The sequence below is a fragment of the Hyperoodon ampullatus genome, assembly GCF_949752795.1.
Source record: "Hyperoodon ampullatus genome assembly, chromosome: 1".
NCBI classification, from domain to species: domain Eukaryota; kingdom Metazoa; phylum Chordata; class Mammalia; order Artiodactyla; family Ziphiidae; genus Hyperoodon; species Hyperoodon ampullatus.
In genome coordinates, this window is record NC_136914.1 from 205,295,083 (window position 1) to 205,320,938 (window position 25,856).

The window sequence follows — 25,856 nt, forward strand, 5'->3', positions numbered from 1 at the left end:
GATTCAAACTCCACTACCACCACCAAAGCCCCGACATGTACTACTCACGTATATCCTTCTTGAGTGGTGACATCCAACACTAAGTACAATTCTCCTTTGTTATGTAGTTAATGTAAAACAGACCAGGATATTTCCTCTTTTGTTCTACAGAATATACAAAATTCTGCATTCATTAATGCATTCTAAGATTACCTTAAGTATTTCTGGTCTTTCTGAAGTGTTTACTTATATTAATTGTGTTGTATACAAAAATTCTTAAGCTGCATCATCATCATTATCATCATCATTATTATTATGTATCCTGAGCTGCACCAAGCCCCATTTCTTTTATCCAATACTTATGTAGTTGCCAGGGAGGGACCTGATATTTTTCCCTGTTATGTCATATATTATTAAATCCAGTCTGTCTCTTCAGTCTGTCAAGACCCTTTTGGGTCCTGATTCTGCCATCAAGCATATTGACTGTTTCTTCCAGCTTTGTGTCATCAGAAAATGCAATTTCCAATGATGACCATTATTTTCATGTCATTAAGTCATTAATAAAAATGATGAATGAGAAAGAGCAGACAGCAGAACCTTGCAGCTGACTACTCACCCCCTCCCTCCTGGTTGATTTTAATGCCTTAATTAGGTACTGTTCAGCCACAAAATTTTACTAGCACCTGGCTCATGTTTTTTCATCTTTTCTTCAAGACTGCTACAGCAGACCATCAGCTGCCTTGTTGATATCTGGGTAAATCATGTGCCTCATATTTCCTTCTTCTGTATGCCTAGTAATCCTTCATAGAAAGGAATGGGATTCATCTGACATGATGTATTTTGTGATCTATAAAATAACTGTAAACTGTTTGGAGTAGGTAGAGTGTTTTGTTTTTTGTTTAGCACCACTAATATCCTGCTACTCAGAGTACTCCAATCAGGGAAGACTTTCTAGAGGAGGTGGCATTCGAATGTGGGAGGATTTGGATAGGCTGGAGAGAGAGGGAAGAAGACATTTATCAAGGTTTCTCCCACTGTTTGTTTTTTCTTGATGAGCTTTTAACCTTATTCTCCTCTCTTAAAACAAATAGAAACTTTTTATGAGATAACTGTTTTGTTAAAGATTAAAAGTTGACTGACTCATGACCTTTCCGTGAACTGAATCAGAACTAAATGGTAGATATACCTTAGTGTAGACCTGGCATGGATGTATTGGATTTGGAGACCAATGAATATGGCAAGAATGCAATAGAACGGAGAGAACGTCAGGGCAGGTATCCCATGCAGTACTGGCCACACAGTCCAGGGTATTCTAGCCTCTTGGTTGTTCCTACTACTCAGGGCTGAGGTAAGATTCATGCAGAGACCATACGATTTTACTAAAGGAGAGACCCACAGTCACTCCCTCAAAGTCTGTTTAATCTTTTTTTTTTTTCAGTCAAAGCTCTAAAAAGCTTTATTTAACGAGTAAATCATAGGACGTTAAAAATCATTTCCTAAGGTGTATTTTAAGTTGTGTGATCTACAAAACAATTCTTTCTCCATTTCACAATGTTAATTAGCTCCACCCCGCCCCCCAAAGCATCCTCATCTTTCAGATAGCAGAAGGAAATGTCCCTTGAGGAGAGTTAGTCTCTTAGGTGTCACTATGAGGATATTTGAACTTGGGAGGAGGAGAATTCAGGGCTGTGAGCATGATTAATTCTTGCTGGAATGGAAGCCATCCGATTCCTTGAAAGACTTCAGTGGGTTTTGGTTCCCGGCATGACTGGTCTCCCCTTTACATCACTCTGATAGATGCCTTGCATTGTAATTACAAGACATGCCACCTGAGTGGAGTATGGATGATCAGTCTTTTTTTCTATTTTTCTAGAAATGATTGATCATTCATGTTTATAGGGCTATCAACTGCTGGACTTTGAAAAGGTCAGTATTGATTAAGTCACGCAGAAAGTGTGCTTCTTTGCTATACATAAATATGAGTTCCTTTTATGAGATGACTGGTTTTTCAGGGCAGGGGGAAAGAGAGTGGTATTCACATGAATTAAGCAATGAGAATTTCAACTAAAACACACTTAGATTCAGTCAGAATATTGGAATTGGCAAGGTCATACTTTAGATTAGCTAATCCATGCCCACCCCTCCCAACATACACACGTACAATTTACTTTACAGATGAGAAAACTGAGTCCCTGCCTGTGGACATCAGTAGCTATAACAGTAGTGCTTGCTTTGAGAAGAAGACTATATGTGAAAATACGAGGAGCAGGTCTACCTGTGGAGAGGATTGTAGATGATTGGCGAAGATTTTTCCTTCACCATACCTTTCTATATTTGAAATGCTTCCTGTAAAGCACATGTATTACTTTTGCAAGGAAAAAAAAAAAAGTTGGTTTTACACCCACAGTGAATACTGTGTCAATTGGCTGTAGTTGTGTGGTCAGTGGACTTCCCCTCAATAGCCTTCACAGACCTCGCTTTAGAAGAATCATTAAAGTCTAGGCTGCAATTCAGCCCTCTCTCCCTCCAGCCTTTGTGCACTAAACTAGATGCTATGACTGACTATGGGGCTTTATCTGCTTGCCTTTCTCATTTGTCCCCTAAACACTTAGAGTTTTTGGCCACTTCAGCCTCCACTCGGAATGGCAGTTGGTGAAGGTGGACTACAAATCTATCTTCAGCCGGCGCTGCAGCAAAGAGGATTATCAGACCTGGCACCTGCTCAATCAGGTACAGTGCAGGGTAGGGGGTCCTGCCTCCTAGGAAGAGGGGCCACTGCAAGCCCTGTTTGGTCTTATTGGGCCTTCCTATTTGGAGAAGGAAAGTAGTGGGCCATCTGGGGATAATGGTGGGTTTCGGGGGAGGGATTGGAACCCACACACCCAGGTCTAGCAGAGGCAGGTAATGTTTTTGGACCATTTTGCACCCTGGAATCCTGATCTACTCGTTGAAATCACCGAGCATCCTGGGGAAGTGGTGATAATGGTAACCTGGGATTTTAGTGCTACCCGTGGGGAAATAAGCCCAGAAAACTAGGAGACCCCACCAATGATGTGATCATCTCACCTTTTACTGGGAAGCATGAGAGCATCTCTCAGACCAGTCAGAAGTCAGGACCCAGGAGCGTTGTGGAGAGGACCACAGAGAAGAGGTGAAAGGTGGAGGTGAGGGGCTCTAGCAAGGCAGATAATTAGTACTATGCAACATAGGCAGACTTCATTTTTCTTCAGAACTATTGGGTCCTTATAATTTGTACCAACAAATTATTATCCTTCTCTTTGTGCCCTTGACTAGGAATAAGGACTGGGACACAGTGGTTTATCATAGAGAAGGAACTTATTGGGTCCACTTCAATTTTACTCTGAAGATGATGTGAAAAATATGCCAGAAGTGGGTTCTTTTCCACTGGAATTTCTGCTGACGCCATTCGGGCAATTGCCGGGTGGTCTGTGAGGATGACCTGGAGTGTTTGCATTCTCTATGGAGGTGGAGAAGAAACAAGATGAAGTAGCCATCACTGGCTAGGTTGGGTGGAGGGACAGTGATAGGCCAGCCTCCCATAGTGTTCCTCTTGTTGGGTAGTAAAAGATCAGCCTTTTAATCTTGGAAACTCCTGAATGGTTCCTGGGAGGGAGAGTTCTACATAGAGTGACAAAAAGAGAATTAAGAGGCTAACGCTGGTTTATTTCACCATCTTTGTGTTTTTCTGCCTCTCTCACTATGGACATTCTTCCTAAGGGGGAGCCTTGCGTCATGGGAGAAAGGAAAATATTCAAGAAACGCAAGCCAGGAGCTCAGTGTGCCCTGGGCCAAGACTCCTCAGGGACGGTGGTCTCAGAACCCTGTGTCTGTGCCGACTGGGACTTTGAATGGTGAGTCCCTGGGCATCTCATTGCCAATTCCAGCTAGACATTTACTGGTTGGGGGGATGAGGGTGAAGAGGGCATCTCATTGCCAATTCCAGCTAGACATTTACTGGCTGGGGGGATGAGGGTGAAGGTGAAGCTGGGGAGGAAGGCATGACTAAGAGATAGGTGTGTCTGCTGGCCTATGGGCCTGGCTGCCCCAGTTCCTGGCCAGATGGGATGTCTGCACCCGTGGAAGGAGGACGGGAGGGGGCGATTTCACAGGGAAGATCACTGTTCTATCAGAGCAGCATGTCCAAGGGGACTTCTTCCCATCTTCAGTCAGCATCTGTCCTGGAAAGTCCCAGAGAGGTGGGGCTGGGCACAGAGAGCTCAGAGAGCTGCCACCTTGGACAGTTACCTCCAGAAACGTTAGCTAGAACTGTGCTCTTCCAAATGAGCTCTCTTAGCATCAATTCTTTTTTTCTCCCTCTAATGACAACCACAAAGAATGACTTTGACTCTCACCTATTAGCTAATGACTCACAAATTTCCAAATATTTACCTCCATCTCTGGCCTGTCTCTCCTCTTGGATGGGGACATTTGTGTCCATCTATTTACTCAGCATCCATCTTCCCTTGAATTGCTAATAGGGATTTCAAACTTTGTGTGGCCAAGCAGAATTCTTCCTGGACACCCACTAGTGGAAGCAGTTTTTCAACTTTTCTTAAGCCACCACCCCCCATCCCAGACAAGTTTTTCCAAATTCAATAAAATACACTGATATCCACTCAGTTGCTTAAGTCAGAATCCCAGGAGAGCTTGATTTTTCCCTTTACCCTCAGGTCCAGGCCATTCACAAGTCCTTGAAAGTCTCTATTTCCAAAACACATTCTAACTCAAAGCACCTCTACCCATGACCACTGCAATCTGGATCACTCCAAGAGTTTACTAACTCACTCTCTGCTTCCACCCTGGTCACCCTGAAATCTATCCAAAATTATATTTTAAACACCCAAGTCGGATCTTATCACTCCTATACTTGAAGCACTCCAATGGCTTCCCCTCTTCCTTAAAATATAATCTAATCTTTTGTCTTTGCTCCACTGTAGATGATTGACCCATTGCTATTGTTCCTTAGCTTCTTACTGTTCTCCCCTCATTCACCATTTTGCAGCCACACTACTATCTCCTACACTTTGATTAACCCAGACTCATTCCTAGCAAAGTAAACAGCAAGTACAAGGATTTCTTCCACATCTCAGCATGGCTTGCAACTTTGGATCACTCATGCCTCAGCAAAAATAGCCTCAGAAATGCCTTCTGAGACCATCTACTCTCACCTACACCCTGGCACTCTCTGGCACATCACCCTGTTCAATTGTCATCTTAGTATTAATCACAAATAGAGATTGTGTTTTTTGATTTCTTTATTATTGCCCATCTTTCCCCAGTAGAATGGAAGTGTGTGAGTGCAGGAATTTTAGACATTCTTTATGGTTGCATCTTCCATGCCTAGCCCAAAGTAAGCATTAAACTGTCATACAATGTTTCTGAATGTTGTTTCTTTTAGGAGAGTCAAAAACCTTCCCAAACCTGGGTATGGGTGATCCCATTGATGATCGCAGAGTCATCCCAGGCTGATTCCAGTTGGATGAATTCTTCCTCTGTGTCACAGTCAAAAACTGAAGTTCCTTTGAGATATTTTCATCACCCATTCCAGGTTAAAAGACAAAGCTAAGGGCTCAGGTGTCAGCCTATAGACATGGAAGGGGCGGGACAATGACAGAGCTGCATTAGGGCTTATCTGGTGTCTAATAACAGAAATATGTCCAAATGGGTACAGAACAGCTGCCCTGCCCAGAAGCCTCACCCCCGCCATCCTCATTTCATCCAGCCTGTTTCTTGATTTGTTCTGTAAGCCATCTTCCATCTCCCACTTTCTACAAGGGCTGTAACTGGTAACAGCAAGCCCGCTAGTTTACCATGACTGCCCCCCTACCTGCTCTTCTTCCCTGAACTCAGGCCTTGAAAACCTTGACTTCAGCAAGAATCATCCAAATGGGATGTGCTAAATGGAATTTAATTTAAATGACAGGGTCCTATCTGTAGCCTTTTTGACCCTTTGGAAACAAAGGATATTTTCACAGTTGGGAAGAATAATTTTTAATTATTAACCACAATCCAGAAAAATAGTCATAGCAGTGATACAGGAGGCCACTCAGAATTATGGTACATGACATATTGATGTCAACCTGAATATGCAGACTCTGAATATCAGGCTTCCTTGTGTCCTTCTGCAGACTGACTCCATAGAGGTGCATTGTCTTTGCATGTCATGCTACATTTTCTCCTGTGTCTCTCTGAACTGTACTAGACCCTCACCCATTGTTGGGGAGCCTTACAATTGAGAAAGAGTAGGAATTGTAACATAAATATTTTTTTCTTCAGCAATTACATTAACATTTACTAGTCTGGAAAAAATAAACAGCGCTGATACTCAATTTTTGACCTTGGGGAATTTACTTAATCTCTATGACTTCACCTCCTAGGCTATTAAATACAAATATATAACATGTATCTCATTGGGTCCTAGGGAGGAATAAATGAATTCACATACATCATTAATGTGAATAAGGAATTTATCCTAATGGTATACACAGCTATTGATGCTGCGGTTGTTGTTAATCTTGAACCCCAGGGTTAAGTGGTCCCCATGGTATTGTTAGCAAGTAAATCAGAGCTTATACATCCAAATAAGCACTATCTTCAAACTTGAACCTTTGGGTGTTATCCATTTATTTCAATGGTGATGGCTTTGCTTAAACTATTTCTGAACCTGTCTTTGGAAAACTGCTGTCAGAATGCATCTGTAAGTAAAGAAGTGGAGGGAGAAGCCCTTGCAAAGTATTCTATGGTTCTCACACTTGCATTGGTAGAGGTACCCCCTGGACCCAACACCCTGTAATGTCAATATCATTACTATGACATTTTTGTGAGAAGAAAATTAGCATCTGGAGTGTAAGTTACTTGACCAAAATCACATTAGCAGTGAGAGAAAGAGGTGAGGATCAAATGTAAGTCTAGCTAAATTTCACATTCTCTTCTCTATATCATGCCATTTCTCAAGAAATCAAACAAATCTTTGTTATTTTAGATACACTTTATTTTTCAGAAGAAATAGGGTCCCTAAGTTTGCTTATTCTAAAATTAAATGATCTCATCATCAAATGATCTAAGTTAACTGCTGGTGATGAGGTTTAATATAGAATGTTCCATTAACTCTAAACCAATGCCAAATAAAGTAGTTTTGGCCATTGGTACTAGAATTGTCATAGGTGTATGGTGTTTAAGAAGACTTTATAGAATTTTGAGGGGAGATATATAAGACATGGTGTGTTTGGCTCTCTGTAGCCAATCATACCTCATATTAAAAAGAAGATAGAACCACTTGAGTCTGAGTTAGGACTAACAAACACACAGGACTTGAAGCTGGGTTAGTAGTCATAATCTGAGAACAAAAGCAAAAAAAATCATGTGACCTAAAAGTATTTTTGCACTACTTTTGAGTATGGCAGAGAGAGGTTGATTCTGAAATTTCTGGGATTTTTTGTTGTTGTTATGGTGGTTTTCATGGACAATGGGACTGAGTGTTTAAAATTTTTTTCTTTGTTTTATTTTTTAAGTCAACTTCAATAAGCATAGGTATCAGTTAAAAATAGTTTTTCCCTCAAATATAGTTTGTCTGTTTGTTTGTCTTTAATGCTCATGCTGCAAAATCCGTGTATGGCAACAGTTTCATAGCCCTGTCTCCTTCTCAATGTTCCTTCCTACCAGGAAGTGTTAGCTAAGGAATCTGAAGACCCCAGCTTGGTTAGTATAAGTGATTACCAAGCATATTCCACCTAGTTGTTTCCCTAAGCCAAATCAGGTCATGTTCATTGGATTGGTCCAGGCAACTTTTAAGTCTCAGAGGCAGCAGGGAGTAGAGACTGGGGAGGATGGATTAAATGCATTGATTCTGGTGGAAAAGTTAAGGAGTGCAGCCTGGGTTCACAGAAGAATTTTCTGCCCGTATCGTTCTGCTTAAGAAGGAAGGCTTTATAGAGTCTCAGATGCCTTTACTTGTAGAGCACCATTGACTTCCGCAACTTTCACCCTTCCATCCAGAGCGGGTGTCAGTAACAAGTATGAATTTTACATAAATATTGATGTTTCTACTTAATGGCCTCATAAATCCCCCAGCCTTATGTTTACTGTACAGAACCTCTCTGTAGCAACCTCCATCATGGCACTGGTGAGGGGCTAGGAGCAAATCCTCCGTGAGAAGTAAGTTTGTCAGAAACTACTGAGTAGTCAGAAAAAGGAGCTGCTCTGAAGTCCTGTGAGGGCTCCTAGGAAGTACTTGCCCCCTGGGAGGTCCAAATGCATTTGTTCAGTGAGAAACCAAGTTGGACCAGAGGTTATGCCAAATTGTTCTCTTTCTTACTCCTTCATCCAACCACTCCCACAGCAATAATTTTGCTGAGCACCTACTAGGCGCCAAGTTTTTTAGATGGATTAACTTACTTAATCTTCCCAACCAGCTCTTGGAAGGAGAGTCTGTTATCATAGGCATTTTATAAATGAAGAAATCGAGACAAGAGAGGTTAAGTGTAACTCATTCAAAATAATAATAGGCTACTCCAGTCTCAAGTCTCAGTATGTCTTTTTTTTTTTTTGGCCCACACCTCGCAGCTTGTGGGATCTTAGTTCCCCAACCAGGGATTGAACTCAGGCCCTTGGCAGTGAAAGCGTGGAGTCCCAACTACTGGACCACCAGGGAATTCTCAAAGTCTCAGTATGTCTTAGTGTTTACCTTCCATGTACAGTATGGCTCCAGATCCACAGAGCGAGTTTATCAAGTGGCAGTGTAGAACAACGAGGGGAAGAGATTTGGGGTGCCATAGTACATAAACTCAGGCACGTCTGAAATCTAGTCAACCTTTAGTATTCTGCATATAGGGCCCAATCAAGCATATTTTTTCTATAGAATAGGCATTGTAGAAAAATCGAAGATGTATTAGCCAGAGTTATTGTATGCAAAGAAGGGATGACAGGAGATAATAGAGTATAATTGGGTGCTGAATTTCATGATCCAGACCTATGCTGTACAGTATAGTAGCCACTAGCCACATGTGGTTATTTGCATTAAAATTAAATACAATGAGCCCATCGACAGACGAATGGATAAAGAAGATGTGGTACATATATACAATGGAATATTCCTCAGCCATAAAAAGGAACGAAATTGGGTCATTTGTAGAGACGTGGATGGATCTAGAGACTGTCATACAGAGTGAAGTAAGTCAGAAAGAGGAAAACAAATATTGTATGTTAGCGCATATATGTGGAACCTAGAAAAATGGTACAGATGAACCGGTTTGCAGGGCAGAAATTGAGACACAGATGTAGAGAACAAATGTATGGACACCAAGGGGGGAAAGCGGTGGGGGTGGGGGTGGGGGGGTGATGAATTGGGCGATTGGGATTGACATGTATACACTGATGTGTATAAAATGGATGACTCATAAGTACCTGCTGTATAAAAAATTAAATTAAATTAAATTAAAAAATTAAAAAAAAATTAAATACAATGAAACATTCATTTCTTCAGTTCCACTAGCCACGTTTTGGGTGCTCAAAAGTCACATATGGCAAGTGGCTACCATATTGGATAGCACAGATGTAAAACATTTCCATTATCACAGAAAGTTCTGTGGGACAGCATTCGTCCTACCTGCAAGTGCTGGGAATGGTCAGAGCAAAGAGATCACTGAGGACTGGAGTAATGATGGAAGGCTTCCTACAGGAAGTGGTGATGGAGCTGTATAGACTTGCTGCTGAATAAGTATGAGGAAAATGGGCAGCACATCCAAGAAAGCAGATATATGAAGGTTGTTGATTAATAGAGGGGTATGGCCAGATAGGTAGCATGGGGTTAGACTAGGAGAGACACTTGAGTGATGATTGTTTGATTTTTCAAACAATTTCTGAAATGGTTTGGATATAATTATCTTTCTATCTCTGTAGCTACATTTAGGCTATGCCTTAGCAAATGATGATGATGTTAATTGTTAGTCCATTGTTTTTGTTGTGGCTTTTGTTGTGGTTGCTTCTCTTTTCTGACTGTTCATGCTGTGGCTGCCAAAAACCTCTCTCTGATCCTAAATCCAGCGTGCTCTACTGTCTCCTAAAATGAGACAGAGACACCTGTGGAACACTCATCCTAGAGCCTCAGCTCCCAAATGGAGAAGTGGAGGAACTGGGGGTCGATGAGGCTATGATGGGGTAGTGCATAGTCTGAGAGTGGGATACCCCCTACCACTGGGCCAGCAGAGACCATGACTTCTTGGATGGCTCCAAGAGGCTCAGAATGACATTAGGCCCTCCCTACTGATTAAATGGGTGTTTCATGGGCTTGTACTAATGCTGAACCAGGGATCAGGTGTCTCAGTTATCACCTTTGGTTAACATCATCAGGTGTGTACAATCTTTAACAAGTCATTTCTCCTCTTTTTCTTCTCCTTCCCAATCTGTCAACTGAGGGGATTGAACCCAAGGAATACAGGTGTCCCTTCCTATTCTGACGTGCAGAAGCTTTTTGATTTCTGAACCTTTTCTTGTCTATTCCTTCTTTGGATTGTCTGAGGCTTCTCTCTGGATGGGACTTGGAGGACACATAGGTCCCTATGTGTCCTAAATGGACAAGTTTTCCCAAAAGCTTTTGGAAGTTCTAAACCATTTTATAGTCAAGAAAACCACAGAGGTGACATTTCTTAAAGGAAACTATCTGTGTGTTTGCAGAAGCTGTGGCAGCTTACTTCCCAGAGGCAAATCAAACTTTCTGGTACATTCTCTCCAAGTGTCACAATTCAACAGAAAACCACCTTTCCTCAAGAAGCTGGAGCAGCAGCTGGGACTGCTTATTTCCTGACATTGTAAAAACTCCAGAGCTGGGAGGGAGCTTGGGCAGGATGAGAGATTTTAATATACACTTAGCAGAAGTTAATGAAGAAGTCCACAGCTTGGGGGCAGCCAGTGATATTTCCATTAATGTTATTAAATATTAATGATGTGCTTTTTCTCTTTGGGGCAAAGCAGCATGGCTGATGCACCTTTTTAAATTACTACATCACTAACAGGTAGCAGAGCTGAACAGAACTGCTAAAGATGGTTACATTTAGCAAGGAGAAATAAGACATTTCTCTCCTTCCCAGAGCTGCTTAGGAGAACACCCTTCCTTCAGAGATTACTAATATTTCTCAGGATTCACAGGACATTCAATAGATTTACCTCATAAAGGAAGCAGGGAATTTTCTAAAAGTAGTGCAGACACACCACAGCCCAAATCTTTCTGCAGATAAACAATGCTTAGAAATCAGATATTCAGTGCTGTACTGGAAAATGTTTAACCACCGGCTCTCTGGGAACAAAGAAACAAATAAATAAGCCCTGATTAGTAGTGTTTGCTGATTGCTATAAATATTCCCACCATATCTGATTTCAAGTTACCAACATGGCATCATTGAATGCAGAATTAGGAAGCACAACATGTATCTATGTATTTACTGTATAGATACATAGACATAAATGACTTCAAGAGCATGAATAATAAAATGTACAATGACATTTTATATATAATATTTATTGCATATAATAATGCAGCAAAATAATGAGGAATTTCTATGTTTTGGGTATTTATTATCCTTTGAATATAATTTATTTAACTGAAATTTTGTATAACTTAATTTTCGATAATAGTTGTGTTTAACAACCATTCACTAACTTGCAGAATTCCTGGAATTTTAAGTTGGCTCTCATGGGCAGTTACCAGCTGGCACAACATTGAGTCCATATGAACTTACAGGCTGGAAGATCTCCAGTCATTGATCAGGGGAGGCATGGCAAAAGATTACCTTGACAGACATGTCCCTTTCTCCTTTTCTTCCAGTTTCATTTATACTTGCCGTATCAAAGCTGGTCTTGACCTTCACCTTTCCGTGTAGCGATTTGTAATGACTTAAGCTCACACTCACTCCACAGGCATCTGTTGAGCACCTGGGATTCTCTCTGTGGTCCACACTGGGAAGTCAACCATGGACTCACAGTCTCCCTGCAGAAATAGACCAGATGCCATGGGATAATTTGTGCAATCATTTATAAATGTAATTAGAGTATCATTCACCCAGTGAATATTTATTCAACACCTTCAGTGTCCTATTCTAGACTCTTATATTGCCGAACAAAACCAACAGAAGGGTTTGCTCTTTTGTAGCCTTGATGTTTCTAAAATGCTAGGACCACAAAGGTTTGGTCCAGGGAAGCAAGAATGGCTTCATCAGACCTAGATATTGAAGAAGGATACATAGGAAACCACCTGAAACAGAAAAGGGTAGAGTGCTTCAAAAGCCCTGGGCAGGACTTCCCTGGTGGTGCAGTGGTTAAGAATCCACCTGCCAATGCAGAGGACATGGGTTTGAGCCCTAGACTGGGAAGATCCCACATGCCACGGAGCAACTGAGCCCGTGCACCACAACTACTGAGCCTGTGCTCTAGAGCCCACGTGCCACAACTACTGAGCCCGCATGCCATAACTACTGAAGCCCGCGTGCCTAAAGCCCGTGCTCCACAACAAGAGAAACCACTGCAATGAGAAGCCCGCACACCGCAGCGAAGAATAGCCCCCGCTCGCCGCAACTAGAGAAAGCCTGCGCACAGCAACAAAGACCCAACGCAGCCAAAATAAATAAATTTATATTAAAAACACACACACACACACACACACAAAAGCCCCGGGCATCACACAGACAAAGACAAAGAGGGTTAAATGTTGGCCTGAGTTTGGTTTGGAGGAAGATGGTGACAAGGTAGGGTAGGATCAAACCGAGAAGATAATTTATATAATCTCATCAGTCAGTTGGTACTTCTTAACTGTACTGCTTCATCCTGTATCACACTGTGTTCTGCTTGATACTGTATTACTCTGTTCTTTTGTCGGATTTGAGGCATGTTGTCTTCCTCTCTCCAAAAGACTGAAAACCCCTTGAGGATAAGGATTATGGCACTTCCTTCACAGGACAAGGCACATACTGAGTAATAAATAAATGTGGAATTAAACTTTTCTTTCTGCCTCCCTTTCATTGCTATCCTAGTTACCCACATAGACAATTGGCGTCTATTTTCATTGGACTTTAATTAAATCTTGGCTCAAAGAATAGGAGAGCAGAAAACGAAAGGAGGGGTGGGTGTGGAGAGAGCGATTTTCCTGTTGTTTTATGTTTTATTAACACTCAGTGGATCAGTATTCAAATGTCCAGATTGTTCTGCCCTGTCTGTGGGTTTCAGGACATCTTTGGATGCTTGACTTGGAGGCATGACTCCTCCCGCCAATTGAAGCCACCTTCAATGACCTGGGGTTGGTTACAAGAGGAATCATGCCTACTTTGTTGCTCTTTTTCTACCCTGGAATTTACATTTCTGGGAGCTTTATAAAAGTCCAAGAAGTAAGGCAACACCATTTACATTTCAGATGGGAGAGCTCCTCTCCTACACTGGTGTATGACTTCCTCATTCTGGAATGTAGAGGAAAGGCGCAGAAAATCATACCAGGCTTTGTTTCTTCATTTTACTATGGCTAGGCTTTTACAAAAACATGGAGAAGAGCTACAGTATAGTTTTTGTGGGGTTGTGTGTGTGTGTGTGTGTGTGTGTGTGTGTGTGTTTGTTTTTTCCTAAAGGAAACAAGGGACCTGTGTTATAAATAGTTGGGAAAAGTTTGAATGACTCTGTATATGTGAATGCAAATGTGTATATTTGTTTGAGAGAGAATTTCAGAAAAAATGAAAATAAGATCAGTGAATTCCATTTTGGAGTAAAATGTGGAATCTGAACACGGAAATAAATCTTGACCGTTAAAGTCATCTTCTTGGTTGTCATCTACTTATTTCAGTAAATCCACTGTGATCCAAAATATACTTTTAAGCTTACAGCATCCCTCACACCCACCCCAGGCCAGTGTACCTGCCACATTATGTACATCCATACTTTTATAAGCCTGGACCCTCCATCTGATAATCTATTATGTCTTCTATACACTGAACTCTGAAGACTTTGGGATTATTTCCAAATCTGAAAATCCATTTTCAAAGTATGAATATTTGTCCCCACTGGGAATATTTAAAGAACGTGTTGCAGCTTTGGGGATGGTTAAAGGGGTGTGTTTGTGTGTGCCTCTGGGTATTTTCACATTGATACATCTACACCAGTATGCAATATTTATTTTCTCGACAGTGACTATGGCTATGAGAGACGTGGAGAAAGCCAGTGTGTCCCAGCTTTCTGGTACAATCCAGCATCCCTGTCAAAGGACTGCAGCCTTGGTCAAAGCTACCTTAACAGCACTGGGTAAGTAAAACACCTGAAGGAAGTCCAATCACTGTTTCCCTATTTCCCTAAGTTGGGATCAAAGGAGGATTCCTACTGAAGCAAGGTGGAGTGTAGATAGAGTTTGATTGTAACAAGTGGCTTCTGAGGAAAGCTGAAGGGTTCTTTAGCTGAAGCTAGCTTTTTTGTAGCATCAAAAGAGATTTCTAGAGGGGTGGGATAGGGAGGGTGAGAGGGAGATGCAAGAGGGAGGAGATATGGGGATATATGTATACGTATAGCTGATTCACTTTGTTATAAACCAGAAACTAACACACCATTGTAAAGCAATTATACTCCAATAAAGGTGTTAAAAAAAAGAGAGAGAGATTTCTGATTACCCAGATTTCAGTACCTTTTGCTATTTGCCTCTGAAATACCATAGCTATTATTTGATCAGACCTTCTCTTTTGGAAAGCGATGCCACCTTATTTTCCAGACCCTGATGGAAATAAATGAACACTAGTGGTGTGCAGATACTACAGTGCTTTCTAGTGATAGATGAACCAAAGCTCTCGTAGACCGATGATGAAAAGTCAAAAGTCCCATCCTAGGAACTCCTGGAATAAGAAGGTCAAGGCACACTCTCTGTACTTGTCAAGTTATGTATATTTCCCTCTTTGTTCACTTATTGCTTACTCACTCAGATGCTTGAAAAATTTTTCCTTGGAGATCTGTTGTCTTCCCCTTTCCTTTGCCACTCCTATGACCTAGAACAGATTTGGAAAGTGGATTGGTGGTCTGAGACAGTGCTTTTTAAAATTTAATGTGCTGTGAATCACCTGGGGATCTTGTTAAAATACAGCTTCTGATTTAGGAGATCTAGAGTGACATTAAGATTCTTCATTTCAACAAGCTCCCACGCGATGTCAGCATTGCTGGTCCTAGCACTAATCTTTGAGTGGCAAGGGACTAAAGTGTTCTGGAATTCAGTCTCAGCTCTTCCAATGGATCTTCTAACATCTCACACAAGTTCCTCACCAGCTCAGTATTTTTACCTTACTTGGTTGTAAAATAGTGGTCGGGGTACTATCTACCCAACTGATGTCTACAGAGGAAGAAAAAACATGATGGAAGAGGTATATTGAGTGTCTGAGATACTCTGAGAAACATACATTTTTTAGCCAAAAATTTGGTTCTTAGGGAGCTATTCCTGGGATCTGAGCTGAGGTTTAAGCACTGTTGATGTCATTTTATTGTACATGAATGGTCTTAGGGATTTAAGCCACTCAAACTACAGATCCAGCAGCATGAAACTTAAAGACGTGTGGTGTCAGAGACTAAAGTGCTAGGAAGTTTGAGGAAGAGGAATATAATGGGCACAGAAGATCAGCTACGCCACCAAATTCCCAGCCAGAACATACCTGGCCATAGCTGGAAGATAATTGCATTAGGGCTTCTCATATGATCCTGTGACATGTGTAGGTAGACCCAAGTTTAAGCAGGTTAGGTGAACCAAAACCCCAAGTAGCCATCAAATAAATCAAGAAGATGAAAGGGAAAAACTCTTCATTTTTTTCAAAAGATTCACTACAAGTGAATCTCCAGGTTGATTAAATGTTGGCTTATAGTACAAATTGTCAACCAGCTAGCCAGTTGAGGCTGAAGAGTTGGGTGATATCAAGTGTGCATTAGGACATGATACCCACCAAAATATCTATCATAGGTAAAACTCAATATCTTCTAAATGACTAAAGCTCAGCAAGAAAGTATAGGTTAGAAAAGTTTGATTATATAGACCAGTGCTGACCAAAAGAACTATAATACGAGACACATATGTAATTTAACATTTTAAAATAGCCACACTGAAAAAGTTTTTTTAAAAAGGTGAAATTAATTTTGATAATATATTTTATTTAACTCAGTATGTCCAAAATATTATCATTTCAACACATACCACTAACCAAGTTCTCAGTAACCACAGGTGGAAAGTGGCTAGCTTATTGGACAGAGGAGCTCTAGAACCATTATGAATTCAGTTGACAATTAAAAATAATATATTGAGGGGCTTCCCTGGTGGCGCAGTGGTTGAGAGTCTGCCTGCTGATGCAAGGGACACGGGTTCGTGCCCCGGTCCGGGAAGATGCCACATGCTGTGGAGTGGCTGGGCCTGTGAGCCATGGCTGCTGAGCCTGCGTGTCCGGAGCCTGTGCTCCACAACGGGAGAGGCCACAACAGTGAGAGACCCGTGTACCGCAAAAAAAAAAAAAAAAAAATAATATATATATATATATATATATATAAGAGGATATATTATAATTGCATATGAGGCAGTAACTACATATAACATTTGCTTGACATCCTCCTGAGATCTCTGGATGGAGATGTGGAGCTGGTAATTCAGCAGTATGTGAGGGGCAGCAGGAGAGGAAATATCAGGGATAGTGGAGGACTAGTATCACTCATAAGGAATTTGCTTTCACCTGCTTTCAAGGCCACCAGAAAAAGGCAACATGGATGGACTGGTTGATTACTCCTGACACACAGGGTGAAAGATGTGATGTGATGATGGTGATGATGGTGGTGGTGGTGGTGGTGTCTGTGGCGCATTTATTTTATGTAATTTTACCAGAGTATTGATTTTATGCAGCCTTACAGACAGTGGTGTGCCTGGAAATAAAGTCTGTCGTGCAGGTCAGGGCTGTGGGCAAGCTCTCGGTTTCACGTGCTGGGGTCAGTGGTCAAGCGAGATGTCATGTCATCACTGTGCACAAAGATGTCCTTAACCTAGAAGGTCCCAGTGTTTACGGGGAGGTTTTCCCATGCAAGCTTCTTCTTTGAGGCAGTTTTACCACAGCAGGATCGAATAGGAGTTTCGAACTTGTGCTTCTAGTCTGGCATTGGTGATGAGTGAGAAATGAAATATTAACAAGGAGAGAAAATGTGCTGTAAAAGAGCCCAGTGGCTCCACAATGAGGGCTATTAGGTATTAGGAGATGGGATGATGTCCTGGGGGTAGAGGGAAGACCGGAAGAGGCTTCCTGAGTAGTCACAGTTAGAAGAAGGCTGATCTTCTAGCTGCTTTCTGGCCTCAGGGAGGTAGGCACAAGTCTCTCCATTGCAGAGAGAAGCACCTGCTTTCCTTGCTTCCCTAGTCCAGTGGGTCTGTCTCCTCCTGTATCATATGTGAGTCAGACATTGATTTTTCTTGCCTGGTTTAGACACTGATCCGATCTGCGTTTCACCAGGTAGGATCGATAGTAATGTTTAAGGAGCTGCTCTTCCTGAGATGGAGGGATAGCGGTTACTCAGCATTTACTTAGTGTCCTAAATGGCTGTTGTCTTTGGGACTCAGCCTTTAGATGAAGCTGTGCGGAATCTCTGTCTCACTCTTGTTCTCCTGCACTCTCTGCCATACGTGCTCATGCGAGGGTGCACACACTGGCACAAACCCTTCCACTGACGATGGTCAATACCTCTCAGGTACCGGCGGATCGTGTCCAACAACTGCACAGACGGACTGAGGGAGAAGTACACCGCCAAGGCCCAGATATGCCCCGGAAAAGCCCCTCACGGCCTCCACGTGGTGACGACCGATGGGCGCCTGGTGGCAGAGCAGGGGCGCAATGCGACCTTCATCATCCTCATGGAGGAGGTAGGGGAGACCCTCTTGCGTCTGTGAGGTCAGAACTCACAAGCAGGTCATTGCCCACTTCCAGATGGGAAGAGAAGAAAGATCACATTTTCCCACCAGTCCTTGTAACAAAGTCAATGGTGAGAAGTGAAGACTCCTGGGAGAAGATGGAAGGGGTGAAAGAGGTCTTGGGATATTTAGGGACCCTGTTCCCTTCATCCCACAGTACAGAAGTGGGGCCCCCTTGTCTCTGGGCAGGTACAAATTTGAATATATTCTTTAAGGTATCCCTTTAGGGTCTGCATCTTTGGAGGAATGTTTATTATCATTAGACTGTATACTGTAAACTTTGCTGGAAGAAGGGAATTCACATTTTTTTCCTTTTTTTTTTTTTTTTTAACCCTTAATCCCACTGATTAGAAAAGCCCACAAGGCTTTCAAAGGGTCTTGAAAGTATGAGTGTGAGGGTGGGGGAAAGTGATTCTAACCCTTTCAACTTATTTTTATAAAGAATGTCATATGAGTTGATTTTCCATCAGCTACCTGCTCCATTAGTTCACTTTTTAGGTCTTCTGCGATCTGGGCAGTAAAATCAGACTGCGTTCATTAATTCAGGGTAGAAATAGCTCTGCTGTATGCTTCTTGCTTCCTATATGAGTTGTTTCATCTGTTTCCAAACCAGGGAATTTTTCAGGCACTCCTTTCTGAGGTGCTGGGGCAAGAAAGCTTACCTGATTTACAAAGCCATATAAATTTAAATGCAAATTACTGTATGCTCTTGAGAGCTTGGAAGGAGACCAAAGCAGGCCAGGAGTTTTTTCCCTAACTCTGAATACTTTAGAGACCTTTAAAGTCTGGCCCACACTGGACAGGACGGTGAGGGTTCCTTATCCTGGACTGACAGATTCTTTAGGCTTCATCCACACTGGGTGCTTGAATTAAAGCAATTTAATATTCAGAGGAGGTCATTATCACATTCCCACTAGGGAGTCTCCAGGACCAGCTCTATAAAAAACTTCTCTTGAATAAACGTGAAGAGCCATGATCTTATCCATTTGAATTGCCTTCAGTTCATTTCCACTTTAATTTATATTCATAAACTCAAGGATAGTTGACATTGTGTGAGGGGCAAGGTAGCACCTATCAATATTTTGATACCAACCAACTCACATCTGGGTTGCTGCGGGGGAAGAGACAGAAAGTCAAACTATGATTAATGCACATTCACTGGGCAGATAATTCCAAAATGATGTATTTCTCTTTTTATTCCATCAACCATGTTTGTTAATAAGTAGAGAGACCCGACTCTTCTTTTTCACCCAGGATCCTTATCTTATGGTCAGGTTCAATTGAATTTATCCAGAGTGTTGGCCCAATATATGGGGGAGAAGGATAAGAAAGGATGGGCGGGCTTCCCTGGTGGCGCAGTGGTTGAGAGTCCACCTGCCGATGCAGGGGACACGGGTTCGTGCCCCGGTCTGGGAAGATCCCACATGCCGTGGAGCGGCTGGGCCCGTGAGCCATGGCCACTGAGCCTGTGCTCCGGAGCCTGTGCTCCGCAAGGGGAGAGGCCACAACAGTGAGAGGCCCGCCTACCGCAAAAAAAAAAAAAAAAAAAAAAAAAAAAAGAAAGGATGGGCTTCAATATCAGCCCTTTTTAAGCTAAGGATCAACTTGGGATGGTAAGATGCACTCAACTGAACCACTGACATCACCTCCGCAGCCAGCACCTGGGGGCTCTTAGCGTCCCAAGAGGCAGAAATATCTGTGAGCTGAGATGGTCAAAAAAGGCTTTAGGGAAGAGGGAGCTTAGGCAAGTTTAGGGAAACCCAAGGTCAACAGAGCACAGGTCTAGTTTCAGCTGGTATGCAGTATTCATCTGTAGAATGGAAATAATCACCCTATCTCACAGAGTTACTTTAAAGATGGTATTATATAATATGTGATTAGCATAATGCTTGGAACCTAATAATAAATTCTAAAAAATAGGACAATTATAGTTATAGCATGGTGGTTGAGAGTATTGACACCAGACTGCCTGGGTTCAAAACTTGGCTCTTCCAGCATTGGCTGCAAAGACTTTGATCTAATTACTTAATTTATTTTTGTCCCCATTTTAGAAATGGGTCCAGTAATACTCTCTACATTATAGAGTTGTGAGGGGATTAATTGCTTAGAAGTGGAAAGAAACTTTATCAGTATTAGCTGTTACTACAACTACGATGATGAGGAGGAGGAAGATGACAATGATGACGACACAGGAGAGAAATTATTAAACAATGTGTATGAGGGAGCCAGGGAAGCCCTTGGCTTCCCCAGTTCATAGCTTCACAGAGGCTCTACCTTATCCACCATTGTCGGTGTCAACCAAATCAGGCTGCCCCAAGCTTGGGCATACAGGGGCACTAGGTCCATAGTACCTGTTCATAGTGCCCAGTAGAGTCTGGTGATTGTGTCGAGGGTGTTTCAGCCCTCTGGGAGAGATTAGGGCCTCAGAGGGTGATGCTGAAGGCACAGGACCAAGTATCAAATAGGAATCAGGATGGACCATGTGAATGGGCCCAGGCCAACTGCTATTCCACCTTGCAGGGTGATCTTCAAAGGACAAACATCCAGCTTGACTTTGGGGATGGGATTGCAGTGTCCTATGCTAACTTCAGTCCCATCGAGGACGGCATCAAGCACGTGTACAAGAGTGCGGGGATCTTCCAGGTGACGGCCTATGCAGAGAACAACCTGGGCTCAGACACAGCTGTCCTCTTCCTGCACGTGGTTTGTAAGTAGCGTGAGCCATCCATCGCCTCTCTTACTTTCTTCCCAGTTGACAACTCCCTTTGTTCAGACTTCCCGGGATTCCAAACTGAGCAAGATTTGGTGTGACTACTGCCCCAAATGCTGACCCCAATCAAAAGATTGAGATGTGACCTCATCTGTGTTTGAGTTTCATAATACTAAAGTAGACTGATTATTTTGAAAGTTTGGATAACATTACCACTTGGCCTCTCTTTTCAGCTCCACTCTGTTCTGACGTAAGCAAGTGTGCGCATGCAAACACATTCAAGTAAAAGTCCCTTCCCTTTGCTTTGGAGACTCCTAAAATAGAGAAAGAGGGAACTCATCTGATTCGTAGCCACAGGTTCATTTTCAAGCTACTCTGAGCACAGGGAGCACAAATCAAAGTAAATTGTTCTCTCCATTGGAAGAGCTGAAGAAGGATGAAAGAAACCCATGCCCAGATTGTTTTAAATGTAGAACTGAACACACAAAATAACTTAATTCTTACATCCGAGGTTACTTCAAGTTTATCCCAGGTGTGGGATAAACATATTTTTGTTGTCCTAGAAGGTATTTCATGGCTATTGGCTGTTGCTTGGCACAAACCAAAACAACAGTTGAAGTTCCAGAATTGTGTGTTAGTCCTGGAAGTATTTTGTGCCTTTGCTATCCTGGGAATTGACTCATATAAACTGAAACTTAATATGATTTTAGAATGTTGGGTCAAGGAAATGTTGTTAGGGGCTGTTATTGGTTTCCTATACGTTGTAATGATACACATGGGTCTAAGGACTTCTATGGTTCTTACTTATATACTCCACAATAGTTTGGGTAATAATATGCTACATATGATGAAAATTAAATGCTTTAAAAGAATCTAGGTGAAAGCAAGGGGCACCTTTTTTTTTTTTTTTTTTTTGTGGTACGCGGGCCTCTCACTGTTGTGGCCTCTCCCGTTGCGGAGCACAGGCTCCGGATGCGCAGGCTCAGCAGCCATGGCTCACGGGCCCAGCTGCTCCGCGGCATATGGGATCCTCCCAGACCGGGGCACGAACCCGTATCCCCTGCATCGGCAGGCGGACTCTCAACCACTGCGCCACCAGGGAGGAAGGGGCACCTTTTTAATTAACAACTCAGTAAAGATATAAACACTACTATATAAACAACCTACACTTAAAACGTCCCTGGCAAACAGTGACCTATTTGGTCTCCTAGCATTCTGGTCACAATAGTAGCATAAGGACCAGCAGTGATGAGGGAAATGCATGGAGAAAGACCTGGATTATATGTGTTATATCCTTAAAGGCGCCACACTACATGACCATGAGATAAATGATTTCTCCTCTGGGTCTTCTGAACTTCAGTTTCAAAATGCCTGAATTCTAACTGGCACCTTGCTTCACAGGGATCTTGTAACAATAAATAGGAAACACAAATAGCACACCCAATCATTCACTAATTTATTCAATGACTATTTGTTGAGTTCTTAATATATGCAAGGCCTTCTGATAGACACTGGGAGGCAATACAGAGATGGCCCTGCCCTTGCAGAGTTTACATTCTGGTGAGGGAGGGAAGGTACTGTGAGAAATGGGCCACCAATAGCCCCAGGGGTGATAAGCACACCACACCAACAATAATAATTCTGTGTCAGAAGCAACAGGTCAGAAACCCAGGTGGGTGGTGTGCAAGGTGTTTATGCACCAAGTTTAGAGCAAGGGAGACCTGTGTTTGAATTCTGATCATATCCGTTTGTGAAATGTCTACTGTCAGTCAACTTTCTTAGTCTTTACAAACCCCTGATTCCTCACCTTTAATACTTAGATTATAGCAAGGCTATGAGAATCAAATTGGATTATGTGTATGTGTCAGGGGTCCCCAAGACATCCCCTCCCAGGTTTAGTGATTTGCTGGAAGGACTCATAAGACTCAGCATATAGTCATACTTCAGACTATAATTTATTACACTGAAAGGAGACACATCGAGATCAGCAGAGGGAAAGGGCCGGGGGACAGAGTCTGGAGGATACTAGGTGCAAACTTCCAAGAGTCCTCTCCCCATGGAGTCACATGAAACATGCATGATTCCTCCAGCAATGAGTTGTAGCAACACATATGAAGGGCTGTTTACCAGAGAAGTTCACTGGAGACTCAGTGCCCGTGGCTTTTACTGGGGACTGGTCAAGGAGCCATCCTCTGCCTAGGGTATACCAAAATTCCAGACTCCCTGAGGAAAGCATTTTTTCAGAATAAACCCTATCACTGGTAAAAAAAAAAAAAAAAAAAAAAAAAAAAAGTCTAGGCAGAGTGAACCAATCTTATCAGCTCACTGTTGACTGGAAACACTCCCAGAGCCAAGTTCCCAGATGCCAGCAAAGGGCCAATCTTGCCCACAGGTCTTTCTAAAGATGATGATCTCAGGTCAACATCAATGTTTTTCTGCACGGTGTGCAAAATGCCACTTAGCACCCAGCCTAGCACATGATGAATGTTACCCGCTCTAGTAACTACTAAGTACTTCCTATTCACTTTCTACCTGACACTTCTGCTGCATTTAAAAATGAAGACAAGGGCTTCCCTGGTGGCGCAGTGGTTGAGAGTCCGCCTGCCGATGCAGGGGACACGGGTTGGTGCCCTGGTGTGGGAAAATGCCACATGCCGCGGAGCAGCTAGGCCCGTGAGCCATGGCCGCTGAGCCTGTGCATCCGGAGCCTGTGCTCCGCAACGGGAGAGGCCACAGCGGTGAGAGGCCCGCGCGCGTACCGCAAAAAAAAAAAAAACCTGAAGACAAAGAAAAAACATTTTCTTTCCTCTATTCCAACGACCAGCCCCACCCATGTTCCTAATTCTGCCAAGAGTGGGCCTTGCCTGCCAGGCACAGTGACCAATGTATTTAAGTGGCAAAAAAACACAACAGCAGGGAACAGGTTTATACTGTGGGTTACATGTGTGAAGAAGGAAATGTCCCTTGAAACTTTTATCGTGCTCGTAATTCCCTCCAAATCAATCATGGCTGCATTTACCAGACAGTTATTATAGTGGAAACTGCTCTTGGCCTCATCTTGGGCCATTAGCTAACAAAGGTAGTTGTTAGCCGCCCATAATAACCAATCTCGCACAGATTATTAGATTTTTATCAAAAAGAGCACTCCTTGACAGTGAGGATTTTAGGAGTTTGCTGTGTTCCCTCCTGAATCCCTCAGCTCTCTTCTCCCCGATCCATGATTTATCTGTAGATTGAAGTCTGGAGCTTCTGGCTCAGGTTCTTTGCCCTGAAAAGCTGTTTGATGTTGTTCCTTGAGATTATATTTACCCAAATGTACTTGTCCTGAAGCTGGCATATATATGGCCGTGCTTGATGGTGTTCTAATTCGTGGAAGCCCCACCCCTTTTGTGTTTGGCGTGAATTTAGGGAGAAGGAGGTCTCATTTTATATTTTGGGGTGTCAAAGTACCCAGCAATGTAAGCCCTGGTTGAGCTGAAGCCTCTGAGTGACCGAAAGCTGAGAAGCCTGTCCAGGGCCACGAGTCATAGTGACATCACTGAACTGTGGAAAAACCCAGGGTTCCCATGAGCTGGCCAGGGGAATGGGCTCCATGCATTTTGAGGGAGAGAGATAAGACAGCAGCGTTATCTAAAAAATAGTACAAATGAGCTTATTTACAGAACGGAAACAGACTCACAGACATAGAAAACAGACTTACGGTTACGGAAGGGGAAGAGGGTGAGGGATAGATTAGGAGCATGGGATTAACAGATACACACTCTACTGTACGTAAAACAAATAAGCAGCAAGGACTTATTGTGTAGCACAGGGAACTATATTCAATATCTTGTAATAACCTATAACAGAAAAGAATGGAAAAAAAGAATATCTATATATATGTATATGTGTATAACCGAATCACTTTGCTGTACACCTGGAACTAACACAATATTGTAAATCAGCTATACCTCAATTAAAAAAAAAAAGAAGCATTGACTTTGAGCCTAAAAGGGGCCCCTTTCCCAGCAGGAGAAGAATGAGGGATGTGGATCTGGGCATGAAGAACAACTCTGAGGTGTTAAAATAAGACCCAGATTCCTTATCTCCCTCTTAGGACATGACCTGGCCAGGGCCCCCTTCCCATTACCTCATTCTCTTCCACAATGATCAGTAACACACAAACAACAAAGAGAGATAAACCAGAAAAACTCCTAAAAATGAGTAAATAAGGCAATGAAAAGTAGGTGGTATTTTCTCACGTGTGTATGTGTGTGTGTGTGTGTTTATTCTTAGCAACAGTCAAACCATACAAAAATAATTAAACAGATTTACTCATTGAAAATAATTAAACCTTCAGCCAAATGTGTATCTGAAGTGACAGGTTTGAAATTATTTGTTGAAAGAAATCCTGAGGGGCCGTATGTCTGGGGTCAGGTGAGAGAGCAGTAGGCAAAGAATATTTTCACACTGTAGATACACAGATTCACTTGTTGATTGTTCAGGAAAATATCATCTGGGAGGTGGCAAGCCAGTCTGGCTAATCTCCTCACCCAAACATCAGTCCCTGTCCAAACACCTTTTATCCGAATATAAATTTACTTACAACATAGGAGGTACCAGTGAGACTCAGAAAGCTCACTCTCCCAAGAGGGACTTCTACACAATGATACACAGGAACAGCAATGATGTGGTGGTAGTGGTAGTGGTGGTGGTGGAAACAGTGTCAGCACATAATTAATTATATGATACCTTTAACATCCACACATCACTTTCATATGTTCTTATTACTGTAAGGAAGGCAGGGGACAGCATAAGAGTCTGTGTAGAGTCAAGGTTCTGTAAGATAGAGGAAAAGGTCATACATCTAAAATTAAACAGGAGCAGAAGTGAAAAGTATCCATCTGTTTTCTTCCCTTTAAACTGAGCTGTCTCCAAAATAACCCAAGACATCAGTAGTGAGGGCTGAGTGGCCTGGAAAATGCCCCACCCATGAGAAGAACTCAAGGCCCCCAGGCTAAAGAGCTGTCCATGCTATAGTTGTGACCTTTAGTCACTTTAGCTCATCAACACTATCATGGTGGAAACCAGGAAAATGTGCTCTGACTTAGTGTGGACAGGTAATTAGAAGATTTTAATTGGATTTGGCTAAGTAGGAAGGATATAAGGAGGGGAAGAAAGGGAGGAAAGGAAGTAGGCAGGAAAATAAGAAAACAAAAAGGAAAAAGAAAGGGG

The 25,856-nt window shown here is 42.4% G+C and overlaps 1 protein-coding gene across 1 annotated transcript in view; it reads left to right on the forward strand.

Annotated features, from left to right (window-relative positions):
- The window catches only part of SORCS3 (sortilin related VPS10 domain containing receptor 3), a gene marked incomplete at both ends in the record, with an annotated part of 605,319 nt that overhangs the window by 554,526 nt on the left and 24,937 nt on the right, over positions 1-25,856 (forward strand). Inside the window, 5 exons of the mRNA XM_079708894.1 lie at positions 2,592-2,709; positions 3,718-3,851; positions 14,158-14,271; positions 17,713-17,884; positions 20,453-20,639. Of these exons, the coding sequence (XP_079565020.1) occupies positions 2,592-2,709; positions 3,718-3,851; positions 14,158-14,271; positions 17,713-17,884; positions 20,453-20,639 (725 nt within the window). The remainder of the gene's footprint in view (positions 1-2,591; positions 2,710-3,717; positions 3,852-14,157; positions 14,272-17,712; positions 17,885-20,452; positions 20,640-25,856) is intronic.